The sequence below is a fragment of the Podarcis melisellensis genome (genome assembly GCF_964234715.1).
Source record: "Podarcis melisellensis genome assembly, chromosome: 2".
Lineage (NCBI taxonomy): Eukaryota > Metazoa > Chordata > Lepidosauria > Squamata > Lacertidae > Podarcis > Podarcis melisellensis.
Genome location: NC_138529.1, coordinates 29653174 through 29680331, shown reverse-complemented (window position 1 = coordinate 29680331; position 27158 = coordinate 29653174). Strand labels below are relative to the sequence as shown.

Genomic DNA, 27158 nt, shown 5'->3' with positions numbered 1-27158 from the left:
GCCGCAGGGGGTAGGTCTGGCTGGGGGAACTTCCGGACACCCTCCAAATCAAATTCCAGGTATTGCGGGGTGGGAAAGCAGCAGAGCTCGGGGGGGGGGGGCAGGGGGCACAGCAAAGAAAGAGAACTGGCTCAGAAGGAAAAGGGGGCTGAAGGCAGAGATGTGTGATAGGATCCTTTTGCAGGCAGCCAAGGTCTGGTTTATTACTCCAAAGGAGCATTCATACTCACAGTTTATAAGGGGTATACCTTGACACCGGCTCCTGCGGTCACATATTTGGGAGGGGACACGCAAAAGTCTTGCCTTCTGGAGAACGCTTGCCGCAAGCGTCAAATTGCTATATAGAGCAGGACTTGCGAGCCATCTTGGCCATGCTAAAAATCATTACTCAGCATAGCAAGGGATTTCAAAGAGGACGACTCCTTTGGTCCACGTAATACTGAACGCTTAGTGGGAGCATCAAGTCATCCCACGGTTTTGGCACCAGATTTTCATCAATGGCACAAGCATGCAATAGGAAGTGGGTGATGCATACATATGGTTCAAGCAGGAGGCTTGATGGACTAACCCAGATCCCCTGACAAATGTTCCTTGGCTGAAATGTAATAGCTGAGAACACAGACCCAGAATCTGCACGCATCTCTTATGCGCACATAGGCAGGGCTTATTATCCATTTAAATGATTTTATGACACCACCCCCCATTAGCCCCCAAAACATTGCCTCTGAAAGCAGAGGTTGTCCCTCTGCCCCCTGGTGGCTTGTTCTTGACAGGCTGCTTTGTCACTGGTAAGGGAATGTAACTTTCTTCACCTGCGGAAGAGGATATCGTGACTTGTGACAAAGCCACCATTTTCCTTTTTGTGTGTATGTGTGTGCGGTGTTACTGCTGTTTTTATGGGACGTACTTGTACCATACGTGTAGAAACGTGGCAAGGAGAAAGGAACGACTTCAAAGCACTGAGTATGGAGGGATTTAATTTTGTGGTGCGTATGGAAGAAAAGGTGGGTTTTTACCCAGGCAGAAGCCAGTGGGGGTGGGGGAACAGAGGGAGCAGGAGATATCCCCTCAACAAGGGGTGCACCCTCTCAAGGCAATAAGAACCTGGTAGGCCTGCTACACAGAATCAGAGGCAACACCTTTTGGCCACTCATATTGTACACTCTGGTTCCCTCCACTGTGCCTTGGCATATTGGCATACGTAATCCCAAAGGTAAGAAACCACCCCTTGGCGCTTAACACAGGAGAAGAAACAGACTGAGCAATATATGAGTGGCCTAGACATCCCTTTCCTTAGCCCCTCCCTCCACCACTGTTGTGCCCGCCCAGGAGACCTTATTTTCATGCTGTTTCCAGGAAGTGATGTCAAAGGTGGACCAGTCTAATATCTTGCCGGCTTTGTTGCTATTGGCTACTGGACTGCCATGGCTTTGTGGACTCAAGGGTCCTCAATGTCAAGAAACTCCTTCTTGGGTGGGGCCACTCCACGGTACCACGCACACGAACCATCGCTCCGCTTGATGCAGGCAAAGTGCTTTGCCTGCCGCCCGTTGATGTTCTTCTCTGTCACCCAGTCAGTCCACAGGCATTCGTCCTGAGCGGAGACATAGCAGGGGATGGAAGGGCATCGGGAGATCTGCAGAGATAAAAGACACAATTTGCCATCACTGCAGCTAAAGCAAAACGCTTCTCCTGAGGAGGCTCACGCATACAGATTAGCAGGAAGTCAACAAGCTGAAATGGTCTCATTATTTGGTTTATTACCTTGCACTCACAGCCCATTTGGTACCGCTGGTTTAGACTCTTCTTCTGGGTAGCACTGAGGGAGTCCCAAGGAATGATGAAGTCACACAGCGTGATGTGCATCTTGCCGTTGCCTTCAGATTTCCCTGGCAGAGCAAAATGGTTTTAGCTGGGGCATGGTTGTCCTATGGTTTTGCACGCGCACACACACACACTCCGTCAAGCACATCGCCCTATCAAGTGTCTTATCTTGGACAAACACAAACCAGTGCGCGTGGGGTGGGGGGAAGGAGTGTGTGTGTGATTTCATACAAGGCATGCTGCTATCGCAACAGGAGAACTGGCTTGCGGAGTTAGACCAATGGGTCTGCTTTGCTCATGTCCAGACAAGAACAGATACCCTTTCAAGGGAACACCAGGAGGTGGCGCTGTGCAAAACTTTACACCAAGATCAGGGAAAGCAGTCTCAGCTGCATTAATACTGACTGCTGTATAGGGCAGTTTGCAATATGCCACAAACCCTTCTTGCACAATGGAGGGCAGATTGCATTTGTAGTTAGGAGTGCATTTAGTCCTCATAACTAGTAGCCAGAACAGGACACAGTCTGGTTACATCCCAAGGAAGCTCTGCTGATTTCATATTTGTCCCCTTCCTCCAAAGAGCTGTGTTTTAGCTTTACAACCAAGTCCCCTGTGAAGTAGTTTAGGCTGAGCGACAGTGACTTGCTCAAGTCCTTACCCAATGAACTTCCTAACTAGAGCAAGGATCTGAACATCCAACCTAACACCATGATATCCCATTCAATCCCTATTGAACTTTCCTCCAGCTCCAAATGGCACGTATAGAGTGTTTTTAAAAAGCATTACAGTCCTCCTTTTCCTTGCCTTTTTGGAGACAATAATTCCCAGCAAGAGATATTCCTTACCTGCAATGAGATACTCTTTCTTGCCAGTAACATCCAGCGTCACTCCACAGACAGCCGAAGAAGGAGCCGTGTAGATGAATTCAATGTCCTGGTCGGGCCCTTTAAACATCTGGAAGGGGAAGAAGTTGGGTGAAGCCATGGGCAGAATACAGCAAGGCCAGCTTTGATGTAAAGGAGCATACAAGGCACTCCAGAGCAGGAGAAGCTACACATGGACCTATTGAATTATTTATTTTGACAAACGCAAGCCACCCTTCAGTAACAAGACTCTCAGGGAGATGTGCAAGTTCAAAAACAAGTGCAGTCATGGCTTCAGACCACCTATTTTTCATGGAATAGAATCCCAAGTTGGTATGAAAATTGTTATAGGTATATTCTTCCCCAGGGAGTGGGAGGGAGGGTGGAAGGGATTCTGTTGTTTGTTATTATTATTCATATATGCAAAATCAATAAAAGTGTGGTGATATTCATAAAAGAAAGAGAAACTACAAAATGTTTGCTTTGCTCCACCACTCCTCTCCCTCCAGCAAAATGCTTGCCCTGAAAGAACAGAAGAATGCACAGCTGTACTAGAGGAACTCAGAAGCTGGCAACACACATTGCTCAAAGGTAAGCAGGAAGAATTGACCCAGTTCAGGAAGAAGACCTTGGCCCAGGATGTCCAAGTATCCCAGCATTAGGGCTTAAAGTGGTGGTGTGCACCACTTTGCTCTGGAGTTTCTTTGAGCCATTTCCCCTTCTACTCAGCCCCAAAGAGGCCTATTTCGAATGGCATTGCCTCTGCTTTCCCCATAGAATTATATGCAGAAATATAGGAAGTGGCCAGGGGGTGGGGACACCATTGGAGCTGTTTTTCCTCTACAAGCAACCTGTCATGGTTCCTGCCCTCTCAAGCACTTGGTATCTCCCTCTGATGTACCTTGTCCCTCATCATTCACTTTAATATGATTTCTAACCCACCCCTCACTAGGGACAGGAAGGATGTTTAGATCCCATGCTTATGGTGTCCTCAAGCATAAGGCTGCATACACACCATACATTTAAAGCACATTCCCCCACTCCACCGAACACATCCTGGGAACTGTAGTCTTCTTCTCACAGAGCTACAATTCCCAGCACTCATAACAAACTATAACTATATATGTGTTTATAACCCATAAAATAGCCCAAACTAGAGGGGTTCCCCCCCCACACTTTTCTTCAGTCAGTTCTTTTGGGCCAGAGTGAGGCACTTGAGAACCCAGTGTTGGAAAGACACCATCATAAAAACGTCTTAAGATATTAAGAACTACTTTGGAGGACTGTGGTAACTATAAGCTTCCAAAGTCTTTTCTGGCACCATTTAATCGTTTAGCAAAACAGCTGCATTATCCTAGCTAGAACGGCAGCAAGTCAATGGGTTTGGAAGTTACTTGCATGTGTGTGTGTGTGTGTGTGTGTGTGTGTGTGTAGACTTAGATATATAAATACATCGTTTCTTTTAAGTTAAGGTCCGTACAATTAGGATTCCGATATACTGTTCATTACCTTTATCTGCTTGATTTCATACTGGATGCGTTTGATGGGGTTTCCATAGATGTCATTACCGGAGTCCACCTCTTTTTCAGAGACAGCCTTTGCTCTGATCACTGAAACATAAAGACACAGAGGAAATTAGGAGACAGATGCAACACCAGTGCTGGGTCCAGGCCTTCCAAGGCTTACTAGAATCCTAGCAACAGAGAATCTCACTCGCCACCCTTTGCCACACTCAGCAGCATCAGCAGGCAAAGCCTGAAGCTGTTAATCCCTAGGGACATCTTTGCTGCAAACAATATACTGCCCTCCCCTGATTACTCTCTGCGGTTCTTTGATTTATAGGAAGAGGCTGGAAATGCCTCCTTGCTGTATTTATTTCAGAGCAAAAGGCCACAGATCTGCAACCGGTCTTCAAGACAGGGGAGACTGAAATTGCAACTGAAACATGTTCCTGTAGGGATATTGGTTGTTATCAAGTGTGGAGACTAATAGCCTTCTCTTGTTGAATGTATTTGCCATCAAAATTCAGAACCTCACCTAGGTGGAAGGAAGTGAAAGCCCGATTTCACACACTGAAAACTTCACCCAAATCAAAAATATTTCACGTTTGGCCTCTACTTCATCCTCAGGTAGTTTAATCTTCAAACTAGGCTGCTGGGGGGAAATAATTGGGTTTTTAAAAAAATGTATCCTTTTCTATCCTTGAGCTTTTTTTAAGGAAGACCCCAAAATTATTGAGGAAACCACCGAAATTGTTGAGCTTTTTAAAATAAAACCCAACAGTTGTTGAGCAAATCCAAAAGTTGCCGGATTTACAAAAATGCCTAATGAAATAAAAGCCTTAACCACATTGTTACCCTCCTTGGCAGAGAAGCCAGGAGTCAGAATCCTCCCTGCCCTGCCTTCCTGTCCCCCTGTCACTGAAGCCCACTCAGCTTGAAACCCACACATGCAGAGTCTTAGGCTATGTACACATCAAACATTTAAAGCACAATGGAAGCACATTATTTCCCCCAAAGAACCCTGGGAGCTGTGGTTTGTTAAGGGTTACTGGGAATTGCAGCTCTTTGAAGAGTAAACTACCATTCCCAGAGATCTTTAGGGGGAAGCCATGAGCTTTAAATAGGTATATAGTGTATATGCAGCCTTATTGAGAGAGATAATGGGAGGATGAAATTCTTAGCACTGAAACAGTGCCCAACCCCACCCTGTTGAACTTCAAGCACTTGGCCCAAGATCTTTCAATTTCAACAAGCATTTTGAGTAAAAGCATTTAAAGTGAAAGTTAATAAGCTTATTTTTATTTGCAAAAGGCACAGCTGAGGAATGTGGTATAGGGCGAAGGCGATCTGTGTGCAAGATGCTGAGTGATTTATTAGCCGAAGAGATGCAGTGGGTAGGACCTTGTGACCTGGATAAAAAGCTGGTGACAAAAGCAATTTTGCAAATATCCTGCAAAAGCAAGATGGTAATCAATTTGTTACCATAGATAAATGAACTGGTTTGAATGAACCCTAACATTCATGTTGCATCAACCAAAACTGTTCAAATATGTCCAGGGAGGTCCACAAGGAGAAATGGTATTGGAGGTACAACATACAACCATGATCAACATGGCATTGGCATGTAGAAAGATTCATTCATGTCTGGGGTAACATATTAAGCTGGACAGTTGTTCATTCACAGAGAGCAGACTGTTTGTGGCAAATGACTGTTTTTTGGCAACATTGTGCACAATGGTGCCAGGCACAATGCCCGAAAAAAGTTCAGAGTTAGAGAAATACTAAGGGAGGAATTCAAGATTGTGCTAAGGCCAATGTTCTGTCAGCACAAATATTTCAGCTTGCTAGATGGAATGATACCCACTTCTCCTGCTGCCGCATGCTGATTTGGGGTTTTTTCCTGATGCCCTCAGAGTCAGTTTGGGGGGATCCCATTGTAAAAGTGGAATCCTCACACAGGTCTTCTCCTGGCGGGACTCATTAGGTGAATCCTGCTCTAATGTTTTGAATTCTTGCACAAAATGTGCACCTGAAGCAAGAAGATGCCCCACACCTGAGTTGATGAAAACATTTATTGTTGTGCTGTTGCTAAAGAAAAAGCGATTCGAATTAAGAAGGGCAATATTTTTTTTCATGAGTCTGCATGCTCTCAACATATAAAATAATACAGTATCAAAATTCCTAAGCTGGGTCCAGACCAGCCAATCCACCTGTACTTTCCCCCAACCTGGTGCCATCTGGATATTGTTGGGCTCCAACCCCTACCCACCCACAGACAGTGTGGCCACTGGTCAGGGGTGCTGGAAGCTGCAGTGCAAAATGTCTGGAAGGCACTGGTTTGAGGAAGGCTAATGTACCTCAATGATAGACCTCTGGGTCACATTACTTCTCTCCCACCCACCACTATTTGTTCATTAAAGACACTGGTGCAAAACTTTACGCCCCAAGCAAGCAAGCTCTATAAACTTATACTTTAATACATCACCGGGGAAAACAAAAATGATGATTAAAGGTCAAACCAAATCCTTGCCTGAAGGCATGATCTGACACACTTTAGCCTCCAACAGAACCACCACACACTGAAGAATACACTCCCCACAATGGTCTAGTGGTGTTTGCTTTTACAGTAATTTCTTTTTGCTTTTCACTTGTTTTTAACTTCTTATGATTTTATTGTTTGGTTTTGGTTTTGGTTTTATATTGCTGCAAACCACTGTGATATATTTTTTTATGATACAGCTGTAAAGAAATATTTTTTTATAAATAAATAAGACAACTGCACCACTAGCAGGTAGCAGAAACTAAATGCGTATGCCACACCTAAGTGTACACAGAGAAAACATAAGCAAACCAACCCACAGGGGGCAGCAGGCACCCCAATACGATGCATATGCTGTATATCTTTTAGTAACCGGGTTGCTTGGTAATTAAAACTTTTTGCCTTGCTTCTGTGCCACAGAGGAGACTGGAAGCAAGCAGGCAAAGCAGCCTATAGGTCTTTTAATGCCTTGGATGTTCTCCTGATCAGTTGTTGCATGACTTGGTCTAGACTGTGCTACCCAGTCCTCCCACTTTCGTTATTCTCTCTGCAATTATGAGGGCTAGAAACTTACTTTTTTAAAAAACAAAACAAAACACCACCACCAAAAGCTTAGACATTAGGAACATAGGAAGCTGCTTTATATTGAACCAGGTCATTGTCCATCTACCACAGTATTGTCTACACTAAGCGGCAGCAGCTCTTGAGGGTTTCAGACCGGGGGTCTCTCCTTCCCCTACCTGCCTGGGACTGAACCTGCAACCTTCTGCATGTGCTAAAGTTGCTCTACCATTGAGCCACGGTCCTACCCCTGACTGAAAGTTGAACCAGAAATGATTGTAACTCTCAGGGGGAAGGAAACCCTGTTTCCAGAAGTCCTGAGTGGCACCAGCAAGTCCTCAGAACTAGGGCTATGCAATATCAGGTTTTCAACATTGTGATGTATCACCAGCCCAACATTGCAATACATCACAATGTTGAAAGTATAGGGAAGAACAAGCTGCATTGGCCCCGGACCCAAGAGGCAGTGGGGTGGAACCATCTCTGCTCTGAACGCCGCCAGCGGCTGGCAGTGGAGACGGTAATATTGCTCCACCGGCAATATACCACCAGGTGAAGGCGCCATCACGCTCTGGCCATCAAACTGTTCCTGGGCCACGTATCAAATTGATACACCGCCCAGGCCTACTCAGAACATCTTGTAGAGCAACACATTCCATCAGTAAACTCTGGAATGCCATACACATGTTGCCAATCATCGTAATTGAGTATGAATTCCAGAGGGGCAGCCATGTTAGTCTGTAGCGGGCAGCAGAAAAAAGGAGGCAGGGTCCTGTGGTACCAAAAAAAGCCAGCACATTTATTGCAGCACAAAGCTTCCAGGAGCCACATCGTGCTTTATCAGAGGCATGCATTTGTTAGTCTTTGTCTTGCCACAGGACTCTTCATTGTTTTTACTGGACACAGCTTCTCTGTGTTGAGAGAGACCGTGTCGTTTTTTCCTCATACGCAAACCTGACTCAACATCCTGCTGGCTGGAAGATTCCTCATATAAAGCTGCCTTATGGAGAGTCAGGCTGGTTGTTGTTGTTCTTTTTAATTATTTAAAAGTTTCAAAAGTTTACAAACTTCATACACAATGCATACTTTCCAATTAATATTCATTTATCATTTGACCTCCCCTCTACCCCTTCATGGTTTCGCCATGTTTTCTAATATTGCTGCACATTATAAATACTCTGTACCCTATCCTTTCCTCTTGCTTCCAGATACATGTTTTACTGCTGTTCTTCAATCAAATCCTACTTGCGTTTTTATATGTTTACAATAGCTCTTTAGACATTCTGCAAAAGGTTTCCAATCCTCAAGTCAGGCTGTTGGGCCATCCATGCTAAATACCATCTACTCTCACTGGCAGAGACGCTCTGCAAGAACTGAAACAGGGTCGTTTCCAGCAGTACAGTGGTACCTCAGGTTAAGAACTTAATTCGTTCTGGAGATCTGTTCTTAACCTGAAACTGTTCTTAACCTGAGGTACCACTTTAGCTAATGGGGCCTCCCTCTGCCACTGCCACGCGATTTCTGTTCTCATGCTGAAGCAAAGTTCTTAACCTGAGGTACTATTTCTGGGTTAGCGGAGTCTGTAACCTGAAGTGTCTGTAACCTGAGGTACCACTGTACTGCCCAAGATAATTTAACTGGAGGTTCCAGGGAGGGGAACTTGGGATCCTGTGTGTAAAAACCATGTGCTCAACCACTGAGTCCCCATCCACCCCCAGCTGAGCTGGAGACACGCCAGTGTAAGCCCCTCGCCCTGGCTCATCCAGGGCTTATCCAGCAGAACTTCAGCCAGCAGAATTAACACTGGTGTAACTCCCCCCCCCCAAAGGTGTTCTGTAGGTCGGGTGGGGCAAGTAGAGACTTCCACCTGTTCAAAGCCCTGTCCAGCTTGGTCATGTGACCCAGGGCCCACACCCCATTTATAGGCCTCACTTTCTGCTGGATAAAGAGCCGCTTCATCTGTGATCTCCTTTCCTAAAGAAAAGCTTCACAGGAAAGCTGACCCAACACAAGCAGCAGAGGCTTGCAAGTGCTGAAATGTGTCAAATCCCCTTGAGCTAGTTATCTTGCCTGCAGTAATCCAGCCCAGAGATGGATAGCCCATGTTTGGGTTTCATGTTCCCACTCTTTCACAACTCCAGAGAGAAAACAAGATGGACACAAAGGCAGGGAGAGAGGAAGGCATTAGCTTTAGGAAACTGAAGGCATTAGCTTTAGGAAACTGGCCATTGCAGCCAGCTGCTTCTGAAACCCACATTGTTCAGAATGTGTTGTGCAAAATATAAAGGGTTGGGGACATTTTGGGATGAGATGCCGGACAGAGTGTGGCTTGCTCAGTCACGGTAACTAACTGGATAATCTCAGTTTAGGTTATCAGCAGGGGCGTAGCACACAAAACACAAACCGGTGAGGAGTCTTTTTCTTGCTCACAGCTTCTGAAAACAATTTTAAAGTGCAAGCTCACAAGAGAAACTGTGAACACTCTTTTAAACACACACACACACCATAATATGAATAAAATTTAGTAAGGCCCTTGGAGTCTAGCTGCAATCACTTTGTGGTTCAGATGCAGCTTGTGGGCAGTCCATTGGCCACCCCTGGAATCAACTACCCACTGGGTCTTTTTCTACTCTGCTGATGATTGAAACAACCAGCTACGTTCAGAGAACAGAAAAATAAAAGAAGGCACGTTAAAGGTAGTCACAAGCAAGATGGATGGTACTTGTTTGCCTTTGCCTCTAAACCACTGGGAAGATGGCACTGGACATGTGTTAACTCTTAAATGGTGGGATACAGGCAATTGTGCAGTTAGATAATTTCTAACTAGCAAGCCACAATCAGCAATCCAACAACAAACCATGGCAGAAGGCTGGTTAGCTATACTACTTGTCAGGGAGCAATAAAGCATGATTTCTTGTTTGGATATACAGTAATGGAAAGCCAACGTTTCCTGGTTTGTTTGTGCCACTTGAGCCAGGAGAGGAGTCGCTTGTTCACAAGAAACCACAATAAGCTGGAAAGTCTGGCTTATTGAGACATGCAAACGTGGCAGGCTCTCAGTGTGAAATGCTGGGCCGGAGCAAGCCAGCTCCAGGTCTATGATTTTCACTGTTTCCTTCAGCATTAATCATAGTTAGGAGTTTCAAGCATCGCAGGAAAGGGGAGGACACATCTCTGTGTGCAGGGCTCTCTCCCATCATTGCACATATGGTGCATCCATCATCAGGCTCAGTTTCAGAGCCCGCTTTGAGTTCCGTTTGCTGCAAACTGGCTGTGGCCTGGCTTGGATGCTTTTGGCCTGGCCCAGACGATTGTGTGACAGCAGCTGAGACTCTTTAGGCCTGGCTAATAGTTACGGCTCCAGGCTTTTCCACTCACGTGCTGCTGAATCACTGGCAAAAAATGCAACCTCGTAGAAGGAAGATTTTTGTTCTGAACAGTGTGGCTTTGTAGAAGGGAACTGCTGCTTTGCACTTTCTAAGCCAAGCACCCGGCAGTTCAGCCAAGCCAGAGATCAGGGAAAAGGAATCAAGAGTGTGTGTTTGTATGTATTTATGTTCATGAATCCCAAAGAGAAGATCAAGGAAAAAGGAACCCCATGTGCTTTCTTCCCCTTGCAGCCCTACAAGCAAATGAAGATTTGTGCTTTAAAGAGCTGGGAGGTTTAACAACTTAGCACTGAACTCCTCCCTGCAAGAGAAAGGTGTGCCTTTGACAACATAGGTCATGGGTGCAGGCTGTTTAAGAAACTATTTGTAGAAGTTTCAAATATGGTATGTCTGTTTCAGCAAGTACAGATTGTGGTTCTAGTAGCGGAATTCTCCAATTTTTTATCTTATTTAACTTAAGAATTTATAAGACACTCTTCTGTATAAATATTTCCTGAGTAGTTCACAAAAACGATTTAAAAAACACAGTATTTTTTTTAAAAAAGAGATAAAACAAAAATCAAACCAGCAGCATAAAGCAATAACAAGAGTCTAAAAGCTAGGAAAACAAAGATATCTTGGTCTGGGACCCAAAAGTAATCAAAAGCAGGTACCAAAAGTCATTTGATAAAGGCATCACTTTTAGACCCCAAGGGCAGCTGATGGACAGCCTCAGCAATGGCCATAGTTCAAGGGAATATGACCAAGTTCAAGGGAATATGACCAAAGTTCCCTGCCATGGAGGACTTAAGGCAGGGCAGTCCAACATGTGGGGCAAGGCCTTTTTGGTGGCCCTCGATAAAATTACCCATTATCCAACCCACCCCCTTCACCACCCTCTTGTTGCCTTCCCAAAGCTGGTTATAGGAGGCACTGGGCTTTGGGAAGGAGGCATGAGGGCTCTGACAGGGTGCTCCAGCCTCCTTCCCAAGGCCTAATTAGCACTTTCTCAGCTTTGGGAAGGAGGTGGGAGAGGTCTAAGGTCTTCGCTTTCCCCCCAGGAAAGCAAAGGGCAGTGTGTGACCCATGGGTTCTGTGTCAAAGTACTTTTGTGGCCCGCTTGGTATGAAAAGTTAGACTGCCCTGACTTAAGGTAAGCCTCAGCACTTTGAATTGTGCTTGGAAACAGATTACAGTGGTACCTCGGGTTACATACGCTTCAGGTTACAGACTCCGCTAACCCAGAAATAGTACCTCGGGTTAAGAACTTTGCTTCAGGATGAGAACAGAAATCATGCAGCGGCGGTGCAGCGGAAGCAGGAGGCCCCATTAGCTAAAGTGGTGCTTCAGGTTAAGAACAGTTTCAGGTTAAGAACAGACCTCCAGAACGAATTAAGTTCTTAACCCGAGGTACCACTGTAGTTCAAATGTTAAAGCACCAGGAAGATGGGGAAGGGCTGTAGCTCAGGGGCAGAGCATCTGCTTTGCACCCAAAAGATCCCACCTTCAATCCCCTACATCTCCAGGTATGGCTGGGAGAGACCCCTCTCTGAAATCCTGCAGAGCCACTTGCAGTCAGTGTAGGTAACTCTGAGCTAGGTGTACCAGTAATCTTACTCAGTATAATGCAGTATTTTATGAAATGTGCCATAAAAACGCAGGAAGAGCATGCTGAATCAGGCCAATGGCCCATCTAGTTCAGCATCCTTTTCTCCTACTGGCCAACCAGATGCCCATGGGAAGCCTGCGAGCAGGACATGAGAGAAACAGCACTCTGCTCACCTGTGATCCCCAGCGACTGGCATTCAGAGCCATACTGCCTCTGACAATGGAGAAAGAACTCAGCCATCAGGGTTAGAAGCTGTTGATAAGCCTAGTCCTCACGAATATGTCTAATCCACCTTTAAAGCCATCCAAGTCAGTGGCCATCACTGCCTCCCATTGCTGTCTGTGTCCCCAGCAGACAGTCTCATTTAGCACCATAAAGGTAAAGGTAAATGTAAAGGGACCCCTGACCATTAGGTCCAGTCGTGACCGACTCTGGGGTTGCAGCGCTCATCTCGCTTTATTGGCCGAGGAAGCCGGCATACAGCTTCTGGATCATGTGGCCAGCATGACTAAGCAGCTTCTGGCGAACCAGAGCAGTGCACAGAAACACCGTTTACCTTCCCGGCGGAGTGGTACCTATTTATCTACTTGCACTTTGACGTCCTTTCGAACTGCTAGGTTGGCAGGAGCAGGGACCGAGCAACGGGAGCTCACCCCGTCACGGGGATTCAAACCGCCAACCTTCTGATCAGTAAGTCCTAAGCTCTGTGGTTTAACCCACAGCGCCACCCGCATCCCATTTAGCACCATAGCAACTGCATTTTGCATTAACTGGAGCTTCCAAATAGCCTTCAAAAGCAGGCCTACGTACAATGCATTAGAGGAATCTATTATCTCACTCCTGCCTTTCGGTCAAACACATAACTTTTGGGCTGACCTATCAAGCCTCTCCTCAAACCAGAGGCAAGGGTAAAGGGGTGTGCTTGTTCTATTATCCAGCTCAGCAAGATGCAATGGTAGAACTGAAGGCTGGAAGTGACCCAAGAGGGCAGGGGAATGGGATACATCTTGCACATGGACAGAGAAGCAGCCCAAGTATCCCAGAGTCACCAATGCTTCTTGATCAGGAGCCGTTCCAGACAAGCAACCTACTTATATCTAAAGCTGACACTCTTTCTCCCAGTTCCTTGATGGGTGTGGGAAGAAATCAATGCTGTTCAAGTGCTATCTTCAAAATCTTCTCCAGCCACTCAGAGCCATCTCTTCCACATTTGCTAAATGGAAAAAGCCTCCCTGCCCCCATATTACTAGTAGCCCTTCCAAATGCTGGTTTTTTCACGGAGCTAGCTAGTCTGCTCAGGATGAGAAGACAGAGGAATCTCTCGAAATAAGGAACAGGAAGGATAGATGGCAAGGAACCTAATGATCCCAGGTAGACCCTGCTGCTCCCTAAACCAGCACAAGCAAGCTTCCATTTGCTCAATATCTCATGCTCCACGCATGCTGCTCTGACACCTTTCTTCTCTGGGAAACAATAGTAATGCCCCCTAGCCCCATTAAAAGAGCAAGGGGAATATGCAAGTTATTCCACCTCTGTGGAGACTGGCATGTGCCAAAAGCCAGCCGCCTCATCTCAGATGCTCAGTTACACTGTTCCAGTTATGAATTCAAGAAGATGTTATTAAGATAGTGGGCAAAAAGGAGGTATGACAAAGTAAAGCAAAATTTAAAAGCATCTACTGGTATCCTTAGACTGGACTGTCAAGCAAGGTTATCTTTCGGCATGCTAACCAGAAGCTAACTTATTTCATTGCAGACTGCAAAACCTTGCCTAAAATTGGGTGCAAAACCCCCTCCCCTGAAAGTCTTCTGGTTTTATCCATTCCAAGTCAAAGCCACATGCACACTGGGTAGTTCCACTGGGTCTTTGTTCTCTCTCAGTAAATGTCAGCAACTGAGCTAGTTGCATCACTGTAACCCAGACTTCCCTTTGGTTTTAATTCTCTAAGCACAATGAACCCACAGCAGTCCCTAGCCTGGCCTTTGAAAACACAAGTCTTTGCTGGCGTCATCAGAATGGATGCTTTTCTTGGGTCAAGACTCAAGTAGGAATTAAGTTAAACTAAACCACAGGGAATTTGGTTTGTTCCCTTGCTGGCAGCTATGGTTGATTCATCCTCGGTGTCTACTGTAAGTGACAGGTCTTCAAAAGGGAACATAAGGAGGTATTAACAGCTCCAGAGCAATGCAACAAAGCAGGGACCTGTTTCAGCCAGGACAGAGGGACACATTTCCTCATGGACAACTTTCCAGATGGTCCGTGGGGCCAGATACAAAAGTGGGAGGAGCAACATATTGACTCTAAGCTTTGTACAGTAGACTTCATTTCTGCCATGCAAAAAAAGATTTCTACATGCAAGCAAGAGGCATTATAGTACCCCAAGAACCAATTCCAGACAGGCAAAGTTACTTGAGAAGGGGCAGTGAAGGGCAAGATTTGAGATGGGTCCTGGTCCTGGAAAAGACCCAAAGGCCTGAAAGGCTCAATTTGGTCCTTGGACCTGAGGCCCATGGTTTTGATGAAGTGTAGAAGACGGAGTAATGTACACCAAATCAACCTTTACTCTACTTATCTGCTGCTGTACTGGCATGCATTTTTAGAACAGCTTCCAGAAGTTTATCTCTCTGTGAAACAGAGATATGTTTGAGTCGGCAATTCCACAGGAGCACAAAAAGTACAGACAGCCAGGTTATGGGATCCAGTTCCCTGAGAATTTCAGTTTCTACTTTGTTTTTAAGTCAGCACATACAAGTTCCTAGGCCTTATGACTGTGAAGGTACATTTGAAAGTGTGAGTTATCTCTGCTAAAATTTTAGAGCCTGAAGAACAAACAAGTTTTCCAGTAGTTGAAGGTGGGGCTTCCAAACCTTTGCTTCCAGATCTGGCCCATTTTGCTACCTGAGGCAAAGAACAAGATGGTGTCCCCACTTCCATGTTCAGAAAATGACAGTTTATGGATAATTCAGAATTGATTGGCACAGAAGTATAATCTCCTGACCCAGCATCAAGTGAAAAACTCTCCTCAGTTCTCTGCACCATGAAGATAATGCTAAGCCAAAGTATGGCTTAACATGAATGAGCAAACGTGCCGGTGCAACAGTGATAAATTTGTGCCTCCTAACACCTCCCCTGCTTCTGTTGCTGCCATACTACCAGGAACTAAGCCATGGTTTGGCTTAGCTTTATGTCCAAACCCCAGATAAAGGTTTGTCTCACTCTAAATAGCCCACAAGCTGTAACCCAGGTTTGTTCTTTGCTTATAAGCTTGTGGTTTGTGCCCTGCGAAGACTCGTACCAAGTTGGGAAGCTGGGCCTAGCTCTGTGTAATTTTACTTCTAGGGCACTACCTTATTGTGTGTTCAAGTGTGAGGTGAGAGTCAGGCTCCTTCCTATTCTTTTAAAAGTGGGTAGATTCTCTTGACAACATATTCAGTTTACACTGAGATTTCAGCAGAGATATGATAAAGAGAAAGCAAGCAAAAAGGGCAGCAATATAATCACTTTTATCACTCACAGCATAGTGCACTGGAGAGAAGCAACAGGAGCAAGCAGTAATAACCACACAGCGTGCGCGCGCACACATACACACAGAGAAACCAGTGCAGCTTTGCAGAATAGTAGCTATTACCCTTGGGCCCCAGGCATGCTCATCAGCTCACCACTAGTCAGCACTTTACTTCTTTTTCTTTTCCTTTCCTTGCGGGATCCCCCGATATTTCCCTTTTGCTGTACGCCAGGGAGGCTTGCAAAGCAGTGTCCTTGCTTTCCAAGGCTCAACGTGAATCAGAGAAATTCTCTAGTCTCCAGAGAAAGGCAAAGGGGATTTGGCTTACGATCAGTTGCGGTAAGGTGTGCAACACAGTGAGATGTCTTGCTGCTTAGCAAGCCCCTCTCTGGCTCGATGCGTGTGGTTCTGGTCCCTGTAGCCCCAGCTCAGAGGTGAGGAAAGAGGATGGGGCCATGATCCCATAGTTACACTGGGCCATGGAGGCACATTTAGTGTCTCCAAATCCTGGCATGACAACACAGGCAAGACCCCACTCTCCCACTCAAGGCCAGCCGAAAGCTGTGAACCCACAACCACAAAAAGAGCAAAAACTGTACTATAATTAACACCGATTCCAGCAGAAGATGCAAATACAGCACATACACAGCACATACAACACATGAAGGACAGAGGCTGCACACCTTCCTTCAGAGCAAATGCACAGAGTGTGTAAAATGACACAAGGAATGCACACAGGGTTGCATTCACAAATACATACTAAGGGCCCCTCCAGACGTACTCTTTACCAGGCATTCATGATTATTTGTGCTCATGGGGCAGTTATATGTGATCTTGCTCTCAACACTGTTTGCTCCTGCAAGCTTCATGCTAAGATCCTGTAATGTTCCAAGGTGGAGTCCTGCTTTTGTTGCACTATAGCACAAGAGTGCCCCACCAGATAGTAATAGCAGCAACACTGCGAAAGCATCACAGAACAGCTAATAAAAAGTGGGATGGTGTGTACAGTCCAGTATACAAATCCACCACAAATGCACTATTATTGCACCAATGACATGTTATAGAATACACCTGCAAAACGCACAAACACACCAGTCTGGGGGGGCCCTAACCTTTCAGCAACATAATGAAGCGCCAGTGTAAGAGATTGAGATTGTTACTGCAAATTTTGGGGGAAATGGAATGGGAAAGACCACTTAGCCCCTTCGCCTGTAAAACAGAAGGTTCCTCAGTCTACACCCAAGAAGCCCAACAGATTAGTTCATGGTCAACAAAGAAAGGAAGTTAGGAAACGCCCAAGGGCACTAAGGTGGAATTTGAATCTGCAGATTTACAAGTGGTACTCAGTATACTCAACTTATTTAACCTAAGAACTTATCTAAAAATAGCACAAAGCTCTAAAACCAAGACACATTTCAAACCATTTGTTATCCGAACACTCGATTTTATCTGCATCTGCCTTAAAAATGCAGTGCTGATAGGATTATTGTCTACAGTGCACACATACACACACTTCAAATGCATGGTGATACTTTCTCTAGCCTTTCCTATTTGTTTCTGTACAGTACAATCCCAACAACAAGCATAAGCCTGATGGTCAAGGAATGGCACCAATGAGTTTAAATGAGCATGGCTGTCACTTCCTTTTGATTTCTGCTCATCGTATTTTGATGTAAGCCACCTTGAGCATGTTTTAACTATGGGAAGGCGTCATACAAATGACCAATTATTGCATTGCAGGAAGTTGGACTACATGACCCTTCCAACTCTACAATTCCATGCACCCCTTAAGCTCACTGCTCTTGGGTGAAGTGGATGCCTTTGGCCCATCACCACTGTTAAAACAGGATTCAGCTACCATGTCAACTCTTGTGCATGGAATGAGGGAGGCGTCATCTTGCCCTTTGCCTCGGGCAGTAAAATGTATTGCGCTGTTCCTGAAATCTGCAGGAATTGCCAAGGGTAATATTCGCATAGGTAACTGCTCCCCGCCCCCAAAAAGGAGAATCCACTTAAATCCATTTTTCCTGGAGCACCCTGTCCCTCCAACGTGTCACCACGGAAAAGCGGGATGTGCTCCCACGAAAGTAACACAACCCTCACATTTTTTCTTCAGAGCACGGCTGCCCAAAATGGGATGTCCCAATTTAACTGGGGCAGTTGAGGGGTATGTTTAGTTAGTACCTCGCTACCCTCTAAGGAAAGTCTTTACTAGTGCAAGGGCAGATCTACAGAATGCATTTAAAACACACTCAGTGGAAACACACGGCTTCCCCCTAAAGAATCCTGAGAACTGTAGTTTCCCTCTCACAGAGCTACAATTCACAGCAACCTTAAACTACAGATTCCAGGATTCTTTGGGGGGGAAGTAATGTGCTTTAAATGTCCATTGAATGGGCTTTAAGTGTCTGGTGTGGAACTGCCTCAACTTTATAGGCCACCTGTATGTCAGATACAGTATATCTGATATACAAACAAATCCCAGGGACATGTGCTGCAGATGAGTGCTTGTGGCACCTGTTTCTGGAGCGGTATTGGTGCCAGGCTGTCCCATGCCACATTATTCCCCTTGAAACACTCTGATGCAGGATAAGTCATCTCACATCAGCATCAACACAGTTACAAGAGTGGCTTCTGGATCTAATGCAGGCACAGAAGCAGATTGTCCCATGTAGTTTCACCCTATCACATCTGCAATAAACTGGAGTAATGGCCACAGAGCTGGCTTGGTTTGGATCTCTCAAAGCAAAGGCCTAGGTTTCCCATGTGCTGGATGCCCCAATTTAAACATCTGCAAAGGTCAACTTATCTTTTAGCACCCTGCATTTAGGTGAGTTCTGCTGCTCTGAAAATCACATTCCAGCCCTCAGGTGAGTAAAACCAGGTAGACAGTGAAAGAGGCCTCTGAGCATGCATGCCTTGACTGGCATAATTTCAAGTGGGGGGTGTTCTCATACCTTCCAACATTTTTCCAATGAAAATAGGAACATCCCATTCCATAATGATAATTTTACTATTTATACCCCACACATCTTACTGGGTTGCCCCAGCCACTGTGGGGAGCTTCCAACATATATAAAAACACAATAAAACATTAAACATTAAAAAAAACCTTCCCTATACAGGATTGCCTTCAAACAGCTTGGGGGCGGATAACTCCATACTCCCCAAGATTTCTCCAAATAAAATAGGGACATCATAAGGAAAAGTGGGACATTCTGGGATCAAATAAGAAACCGCGGTGGCTTCTCTAAATCACGGATGTTCCTGGAAAATAGGGACACTTGGAGGGTCTGTGTTCTTGGATGAAGAGGGAGTTCATTGACAACTATGTTTTCTGGGGTAGAGGGGAATGACAGAGATGTTCTGGAACTTGACTTGCCCTCAGAGATGTTACCACAAACGCAACAGCAGGCAAGAAACTTAATTCTGCACTTTTGGAGCCCTTTCACTCCAATGCAGGGTAGACTAAGGTCAAGTCCCCACTTCTTTTTCTCAGAGATTATCTACATTCCACACTCAGTGTATATAAAGCAGAGACCAAGTCACTACAGAAAAAGTGAGGATAATAAAGGCAAGAAACAAACACAGCAAGACAAACCAAAAGAAGCTGAAGAAAACCAAGCCACAACACACATTATGAGGTAGGGTGAGATTCTTCTGCCATCCATCCCAGATTTACCAACGGTTCAGTGAGTGTTTGAGAACTGTGAGAAACTTCTTAGCCAGAAGAATCTGTGCTATGTATGTCTGGGTGAAAGACTCTGAATGAACAGGGACGTGAATTAAAAATAGGTATACAGTATAAGATTCAAAGCCAGTCATAAACACAGTTTTATTTAAAAAAAATAATGCAGAACTTTCCACATGGGAAAAGCCAGCAAAGCTTCTCAGAAACTGTAGGATATGTGTAAATAGAAGACAGGAAGTCTAAAAAGTACATAGTAGTAATGCGACCCCGGCTATAATCTACAGATCTGAAGCACTGGCAATGCAAAACACAATAATAATGAGGTTTAAATGGATTCCATGGCAGATGTCCCAGAGAGATTCCCAGAGTAAAATATCAGAATAAAGTGACACATTCAAGTATGAGACACATAGCCTCCAGCTTTAAAATGGGGAGGAGGCACTCTGATGGATTTTGGATTATGAGTAACCTATCTGTTCTTTCCACTTTGACCTGGAAAAAGTCTCCAACTTTCTTTGGTCCATAGTAATGAATTGTTCTCCTCGCCCCTGGCCAGCATTCCAGTATGCTTAGCACAAGACTCTTGTCACAAGCTGTTGGACTGGCACCAATCTTTGGAAGAATTTGCCCAGAAAGAACAAGCCCCAGCAAGTGGATTTATTAGTCAGCACACAATTTTGGCATGGTCCAGTCCTAGACAGAACGCATTCAATGTAGCTTGAGGCTAAAAACATGATAGAAGCAAACAAACAAAAAAAGCCCAAAATGTCCATGACACAGACATTATGGTACCTGTTTAAACCTGATATTGGGGTAAGAGCAAAACAGGGCATGCAGGTACAGAACTTGACACTGACACCCCTTCACTTCTCACAACTTATTCTTCCCAAGTCCAACACTTAGGGCTTCTTCAGACAGTCTGTTTATTGAGCATTCATCCTATTTTGCTTCTACAAAGCTTACATGGTGATTTAACTATGCCCCATCTTTAGTAAGCATTTGTTATTATTTCTTTATGGGGAGGTTATGCAACAATGAGCATTCATCTGGATTTGTGTGTGGGGTGGTGGTGTTTACATGTCTTCCTGTTAATCATTTGTTCATTCCACATTTCTTAGCACATTCCCCCACCACTTTCCTAACTGCAAAAAGTACCGGTATGTTGTTTTCTTAAGTAGATTTTTTGTGCTAAGGTAAACTACTTTAACTGTGCAAACCTAAAGTATGCACTTGAATCTCTCCTACAAAACAGCGACAGTCTGAAGGCACTCACAAATGCCCCCACTTAAAAAACACAACCCAGACCCCAAGAGCAGAAGCAAGCCTGCTGTAAGGAAAATGCCAATTTGAGCCCAAGATATTTGAGAGCATGGCCCCTGGAGTTGTTTCCATTTGGCCTCCAGCACAGCTCTCTTTTACAGTGCACTTTGCCCACTTTCTTCTCCCACATGGCACAGAGGCAAGAGGGGTTTTTATTCCCCTCCTTTTCAGTATGCAAAGGCCAAAGGCAGTCTTGAGTCCCTTCTCATTGTATGACAACAGCATCAGCAGTCTCTTGGCTGCTCACTCATGTTGCTATCCCTTCAGCCCTTCTGCAGTGCAAGGTGTGGTCCTTCTCAAAAATGAGTCGCAGCTATAGCATTCCCGTGCCCAACGCAGGCTAAGTTTTCTCTCACAGATACAGTTAGCATCTCTGCTAGTCTCAGTTGGCATGGCTGAGCTCAGCACAACAGAGGCGCCCAGGAAAACTCCCTATGAGCTATACAGTGGTACCTCAGGTTAAATACGCTTCAGGTTACATACACTTCAGGTTACAGACTCCGCTAACCCAGAAATAGTGCTTCACGTTAAGAACTTTGCTTCAGGATGAGAACAGAAATCGTGCTCCGACAGCGCGTCAGCAGCAGGAGGCCCCATTGGTTAAAGTGGTGCTTCAGGTTAAGAACAGTTTCAGGTTAAGAACGGACCTCCGGAATGAATTAAGTACTTAACCCGAGGTGCCACTGTATATTGCCCATCTCTGTACTTCATTTGTGGTGCCACTTACATCCCTTCTAGTAACCATAGAGAGGGCCCAAATACCCTCTCTGCTTCTGCTCTGGAGAGAACCTTATGCTTTAGTAGTCTAACGGCCCACGAGTGCCAAATATGCAGCTTAAGTAGCTGGGGCTGGAGGGTATCAGTCAGGTGCTTTGGAAGGATTAGAAACCACAGAGCTAGAATTGAATACAGCCCAAATTAGCTACAGCAGCTACTCCTACATCTTGTGGGAGCCCTTCCAGGTTATGAAATCTTCCAAAACAAGGTAAGATGTTTATTATTTTCCACCTACAGTCTAGCTACAAAAAAGCAGAAAGTGCAGAGTGGTTCTACATGGATAAGTCTCATGCTCTTGATAGCTGGGTAGCTACAGTGTTCAAGACAGCATTGTATAGCAGAATTCTCATTGCGTGCACACACCAAACTACAACTCCCAGTAATATAAGAGTATATAACAGTTTACAGTTCAGAGATCCCCCACCTTATTAGATATGTTGCACAGCCCATACCTAGGACATCCTCTCTAAAACGGGGAATCTGTCCACTGGTTTCCAGACACCAAATTCTCCAGTGGCATTTCTTGGTTGCATTGCCTTGCCCAGCTGGCAAAGATTAAAGCACCTATACACAGTGCAGATGTGCCCTACCTACCCCCAGCAAATGTCAACTCTGTCTCTCCAAAATCCAAACACATTTGAGAATCACCAAATTATCTCCAAGCATTGCATAGCTATACATGCTCACAGAAGTTCACAAGAAGCAGACCAACACATACGGCAGAGTGAATGAAACAAGCCCCTAAATGACATGACATACTCCTTCCATGTTCTCGGACTCTCGAAAAGTAGGATTGTATCAACCAATTTTATTTCTTCCTACAAAAACTACTTGTCAAAACCTCTCCTGTCCACTTTCATCCTCTCTGGCAGTGATGAGTGTTTTCCAGGAAATGGTGAATTAGGGTAATTTGTCAAGGAAAATATTCTGGTGTCCTACAGCAAAGGAAGACAATGCGGTGCATGTTGCTGGACTACAACTCCCATGATCCCTGGCCACTGGCCATGGCTGATAGGAGTTGCGGTTAGTAAACAGAACAAAAAACTTTAAAGCTGTCAAGCATGCCCAATATTTATAGTTACTAATGAACTTATGCAATGATTTTTTTGCACGGAAAAATTGAGCACTGGAAAATTTTCTGCCTCACACCATGTCTTTCTGCAAATCCTATGCTCTGCCTTTCCCCATCTAGATCCTATATTCTGTTTCTCCCCAGTTCTTTGTGTAGGGCCAAATTATATGTTACATCTAAATGCATAGCCTGGCAATATGTGATTCTTTTAAAAACTTTAAATAGCAGCCATGGGATTGAGACTGCAGTGAGGGTATTTTTGTTTTATTAACCATTTCCTTACTCTTCCACGATCCCAGCAAAAATACCACCCTTGAAGTGGCCGTTTGGCAGGGAAAGGAAACTGCCACTAGCACATATGAAAGCTTTTCTCCCATGCCAAAAGCACTTTGGGGGCATTTTGTTTGGATCACAGTTCTGGTGCAGGGAATGGGGATAAAACAACTTGTCCATGGTAGGGGAAATGCAGCAAGAAGTTGTTAATATTGATTGTTAACATGGGAAAATCCTGGTTTGGAAAGTGAGGTGGGTACACTTTCATGTTCTCTCTGCCAATTACATTGTATATAGCAGGTCAACAATACAGGTGAGCTCTGGGGAGACTTAGGTTCAAATCCCACCCCCTGCAGCCACAAAGTTTACAGGGTCACACTCTCTCAACCTAATCTACTTCACAGGGTTGTGGTGAGTTTTCTGGATAGCAATAGTAAATAATGTAAATAATTTGAATTGTAATAGTAGTCGGTGCAGCTGGAGCTATATTAGTCATGTTCCAGGCAAAAGGGAAGAGCCGGCTTGGACCAGTGAAACTGGCCATTGGCCTTCCTCCTCATCCCAAGAACAGGCAACAGCCTGAAATATACAGCTCTGCTTCAGTTCGGGAGAAGTATGTGAGTCACCCAGGAGGTCAGTAACTTTAAATGAATCAGAGTGGACATCTTGAGAACAAAGTATTTAGAAATCTCTGAGGCTGCAACTAAATGTTAAACCACATATGATGCTAAGTGTGTAACTTGAAAGGACATCAGAGATTTTAAAATAATAAAAGTAATAGGTGCAGGAAGTGATTTTTATCAGGACCACAGCATGTAGGAAGAGTGTTTTTCCTCCTAAGGCTAATAACATCATGGAGGTGGGGTGGGATTTTGTGGGGTGGGATTCCAGCACTGCACACTAAAGCTCCAATGAAAATCCAGAGGGGTGTGTGTGTCATTATTAAATTCCTGACATGCTTCCAAGTGACACATTAGTTTAGCCCAAATTATACTGAACACAGAATTTGCATATTTTACTGGAAGAATCTGGATGTTTTAAAAGTGAATAAATGTAACACAATACACACACCCATTTTCAATCCCAGCCCTGTTCCTTGGCCTTGCTCAGTACAAGTCCGATCCAGATGATCTAACAGTTCTAACCTGACAGTCAGTTGAGTGGAGAGAGAAGTGCTTTTGGGGAACTCGTAGGAGCCAGGAGGACAAATATAATCATCCACAGCATGATGCTGCACAAAGTTACCACTGCAGAGCCAAGATGTGAAGTGGACTCCAATTAAAGTGTGCAGATCATAGCACCCTGTGCCACCATGAACTGGTGCTGTAGTTGATGACGTGAAAACAACTGCAGGGAAGGGGAAGGAAAACAGTAAAATGCAGCATGGCTGCTGCTGCTTTCTATAGACTCTACTACAAGCCAGTGCGATGGAATGCAAGCAGAGTAAACAGACATCTGTTGTTTCTCCATGGGCCGTGTCAGCCAAAAGGGCTTCCCGAGAGGAATAAAAACAGCACAAATCTCTCTCTCTCTGCAAACTGATCTGTGTGCCTGCCTGCACATGAGAGAGAATGGGATAAGAACATAAGAAGAGCCCTGCTGGGCATGACCAAGGTCCATCTTGTCCAGCATTCTTTTCTTAACAGTGGCCAACTAGATGCATCTGGGAAGGTTGACAAGCAGGGCATGAAAGCAGTGCCCATCCCTTATAGTCTGTTTCCAGCATCTGATAACCGGAGGTATACTGCTTCTGACTGGGGAGTTTCTGTTTAGCTGTGGCTAATCACTATTGATAAAAATCCGTAACCCATTTACTGGATTTGTCTAAACATCTTTAAAAATCTAACTCATCATTTCTGAAAGCAACTCTCCATGTGTAACAGGGTTGCTGTGTAAACACTATACATAAAAAGCACATGGCTTCCACTAAAGAATCCTGAGAACTGTAGTTTGTTATGGATACTAGAAATTGTAGCTTTGTGAGGGGTGAACAACAGTTCCCATGATTCTTTTGGAGGGGTGTGTGCTTTAAATGTGCAGTGTGTACACAGCCTAAGTGTGAATATATAATTCTAACACACACACACATGGGCATAGCTAGGATTTATGTTGGGCGGGGAGGCAGGACACCCACCTGTCATCATCCTCTGTCTGGCTCTGCCTAGCAGATTAAGAATGAAACGTCTCAACAACTTTTACTTTAAATTACTTTCTTTTGACCCAAGTGCTCAAAAAAATCTGTCAAAATATTTCTACAATTTCTACTTTTAGTTAAGTATTTTTATTTATTTACTTGATGGGGGGCAGCTGCCCCCCCGGCTACGTCTATGCACACAGACACACACGCACAGCAGAACCGACTGAGGGTGACACTTCAATAGCTGTACTGACTTTTTCCAAATAGTGGTTTTTGCCAGTCCACATTTCCTGCCAGGTAATTCCCACAAATTCCCTTAGCTTTTATTCACACAATCAACACTCTTTCACCAATGAACTATCCTGGGAAGCTTTTTATGAACAAACTGTACCTATTAAAAAGAGGTTACCAATTTGCTACCAGACCATATTCAAGGTTCTTGTATTAATGCACATAATCCTAAACAGACTGGATCCAAAGTACCTTCAAATGTGGTGTTCCATGAATACATAATAAAAGGTCTGAAAAACTCATTTGCATAGGAAGAGGGCAGACCCTATAGCAAGATGTCTCTTTAAATAGCTGTATTCAGTGGCTGTTTTTCTTGGAAAATAAATAAAAATGATTGTTTAAAAAATAGTTGTATTCAGCACTGTTTCACAGCTTAGATCACATCTGGTAAAACTGAACATCAGGAAACACTGATTGGAATGCATGTTAGATTTCACATTTTGTTTTCTGTTTTCCGAATAACCAATATGGCTTCTCTCCCATATTGACCCTTATTTTTATTAGGCTACTAACACTCCTCTATAGACTTTCAACTTGCTTGTTATACATAGTAATAAACTTTTTCTGCATACTGCTAAAGGCCTTTGTCACCTTCACATCCATTCATATCACAAATCAATAATTTACAGAATAAAGTACATTGGCAGATTACTTCGAAATCTGCTGTAACTAGAAGCTGGGCTTTGGTGTGCAAATGAAAGGATACTAAACAGAAGGGAGCAAGTTAAACTGCACAGTCCAATTCCAGATATAAAGTGCATGGGGCTAGGGGCATCCTCTCTGCTAGCCTGGTAGAAATTGAGGCATGGCCAATGGAGAACTAAAAGTGTTGCTTGTTGTTAAAAGGGGTTAAAAGGATCTTTCTTGCTAGTTGCAAGGAGCAAAAAGGGTCCTGTGAGGTCTCACTGGATTCCCACATGAAAGGCTTTAGATGCTGAGAGTATGTGCTCCAGACACTATACAATGACTGGTTCTCATATCTCAGAGATGTCTACTTCTGTGGAGGGAAGTGACACTGGAAAAGCAAAGTGAAACCGCAAATGGCTGCTGCTGACAGCAGCTGCTCAGTTCCTGGACACACTACAGTTTCAGAGAAGGCAGCCTGAGAGTCTGGAACTTCTAATGGACGAGACTGTTGCAGCAGAGAGGCTGCCCTGCCAGAGCATTTTCAAATTCCATCTCTAGAGCAAGATCTGGAAACTGGGGCCAGGACTGCTTGTTTAATAGGTTAAAATTTAATAAGGGGATTATTCACAGGGGAAAGTGGAATTTGAGGCCCAGCCCTATCAGGCTCGGCCTTTCAGTAGTTTCCAAGCTGGGCAAATTGGGAAAAGAGAATGGCAACGCCTACTAATAAAGAGCCACCAGTGAGTGACCCAGCACTGAGTGCCTAGTGAATGAGAAGGGCAAGGCAGCCTCTCTCACTCGGCTCTCCATTCAGCCTTTTTCACCATTTGCCAAGTGCGAAGGACGCACACTATGACATCACAAAATGGAATGATCAAGCCCTCTTCTTCAGCATTTAGCTGAGCTGGCAGATGAAGTTCTTGATTGAATCAAGATGGAAACACACAGTGCTAATTTTTCTCATGAGGGCCCCAGCAATGCTGGGAAGAAGGCCACACTGCAGACTTCTCCCCACTCACGCTGAAAGCTAGTACCCATGGTGCACTGCTCTGCCTGGAAAAAAAATGGTCTCCAAAGTCCTGCACGTCCCAAAGCACGTCCCAAAGCCAGGGAAGCAGCAGGTGGAACAGAAAGCACAATCCAAAATAGGTCTTCCCAAATCAGACAGACCAAAGGTCTTTAGGCCTACAGAGACCCAG

The 27158-nt window shown here is 44.7% G+C and overlaps 1 protein-coding gene across 1 annotated transcript in view; it reads right to left on the bottom strand.

Annotated features, from left to right (window-relative positions):
• Positions 1-146: 146 nt before the first annotated feature.
• TIMP2 (TIMP metallopeptidase inhibitor 2) overlaps positions 147-27158 on the bottom strand; it is a 29872-nt gene continuing 2860 nt past the window's right edge. Inside the window, exons 2-5 of the mRNA XM_081899924.1 lie at positions 4197-4297; positions 2670-2778; positions 1765-1889; positions 147-1636 (exon numbers count right to left, since the gene is read on the bottom strand). Of these exons, the coding sequence (XP_081756050.1) occupies positions 1439-1636; positions 1765-1889; positions 2670-2778; positions 4197-4297 (533 nt within the window). The 3' untranslated portion in view covers positions 147-1438. The remainder of the gene's footprint in view (positions 1637-1764; positions 1890-2669; positions 2779-4196; positions 4298-27158) is intronic.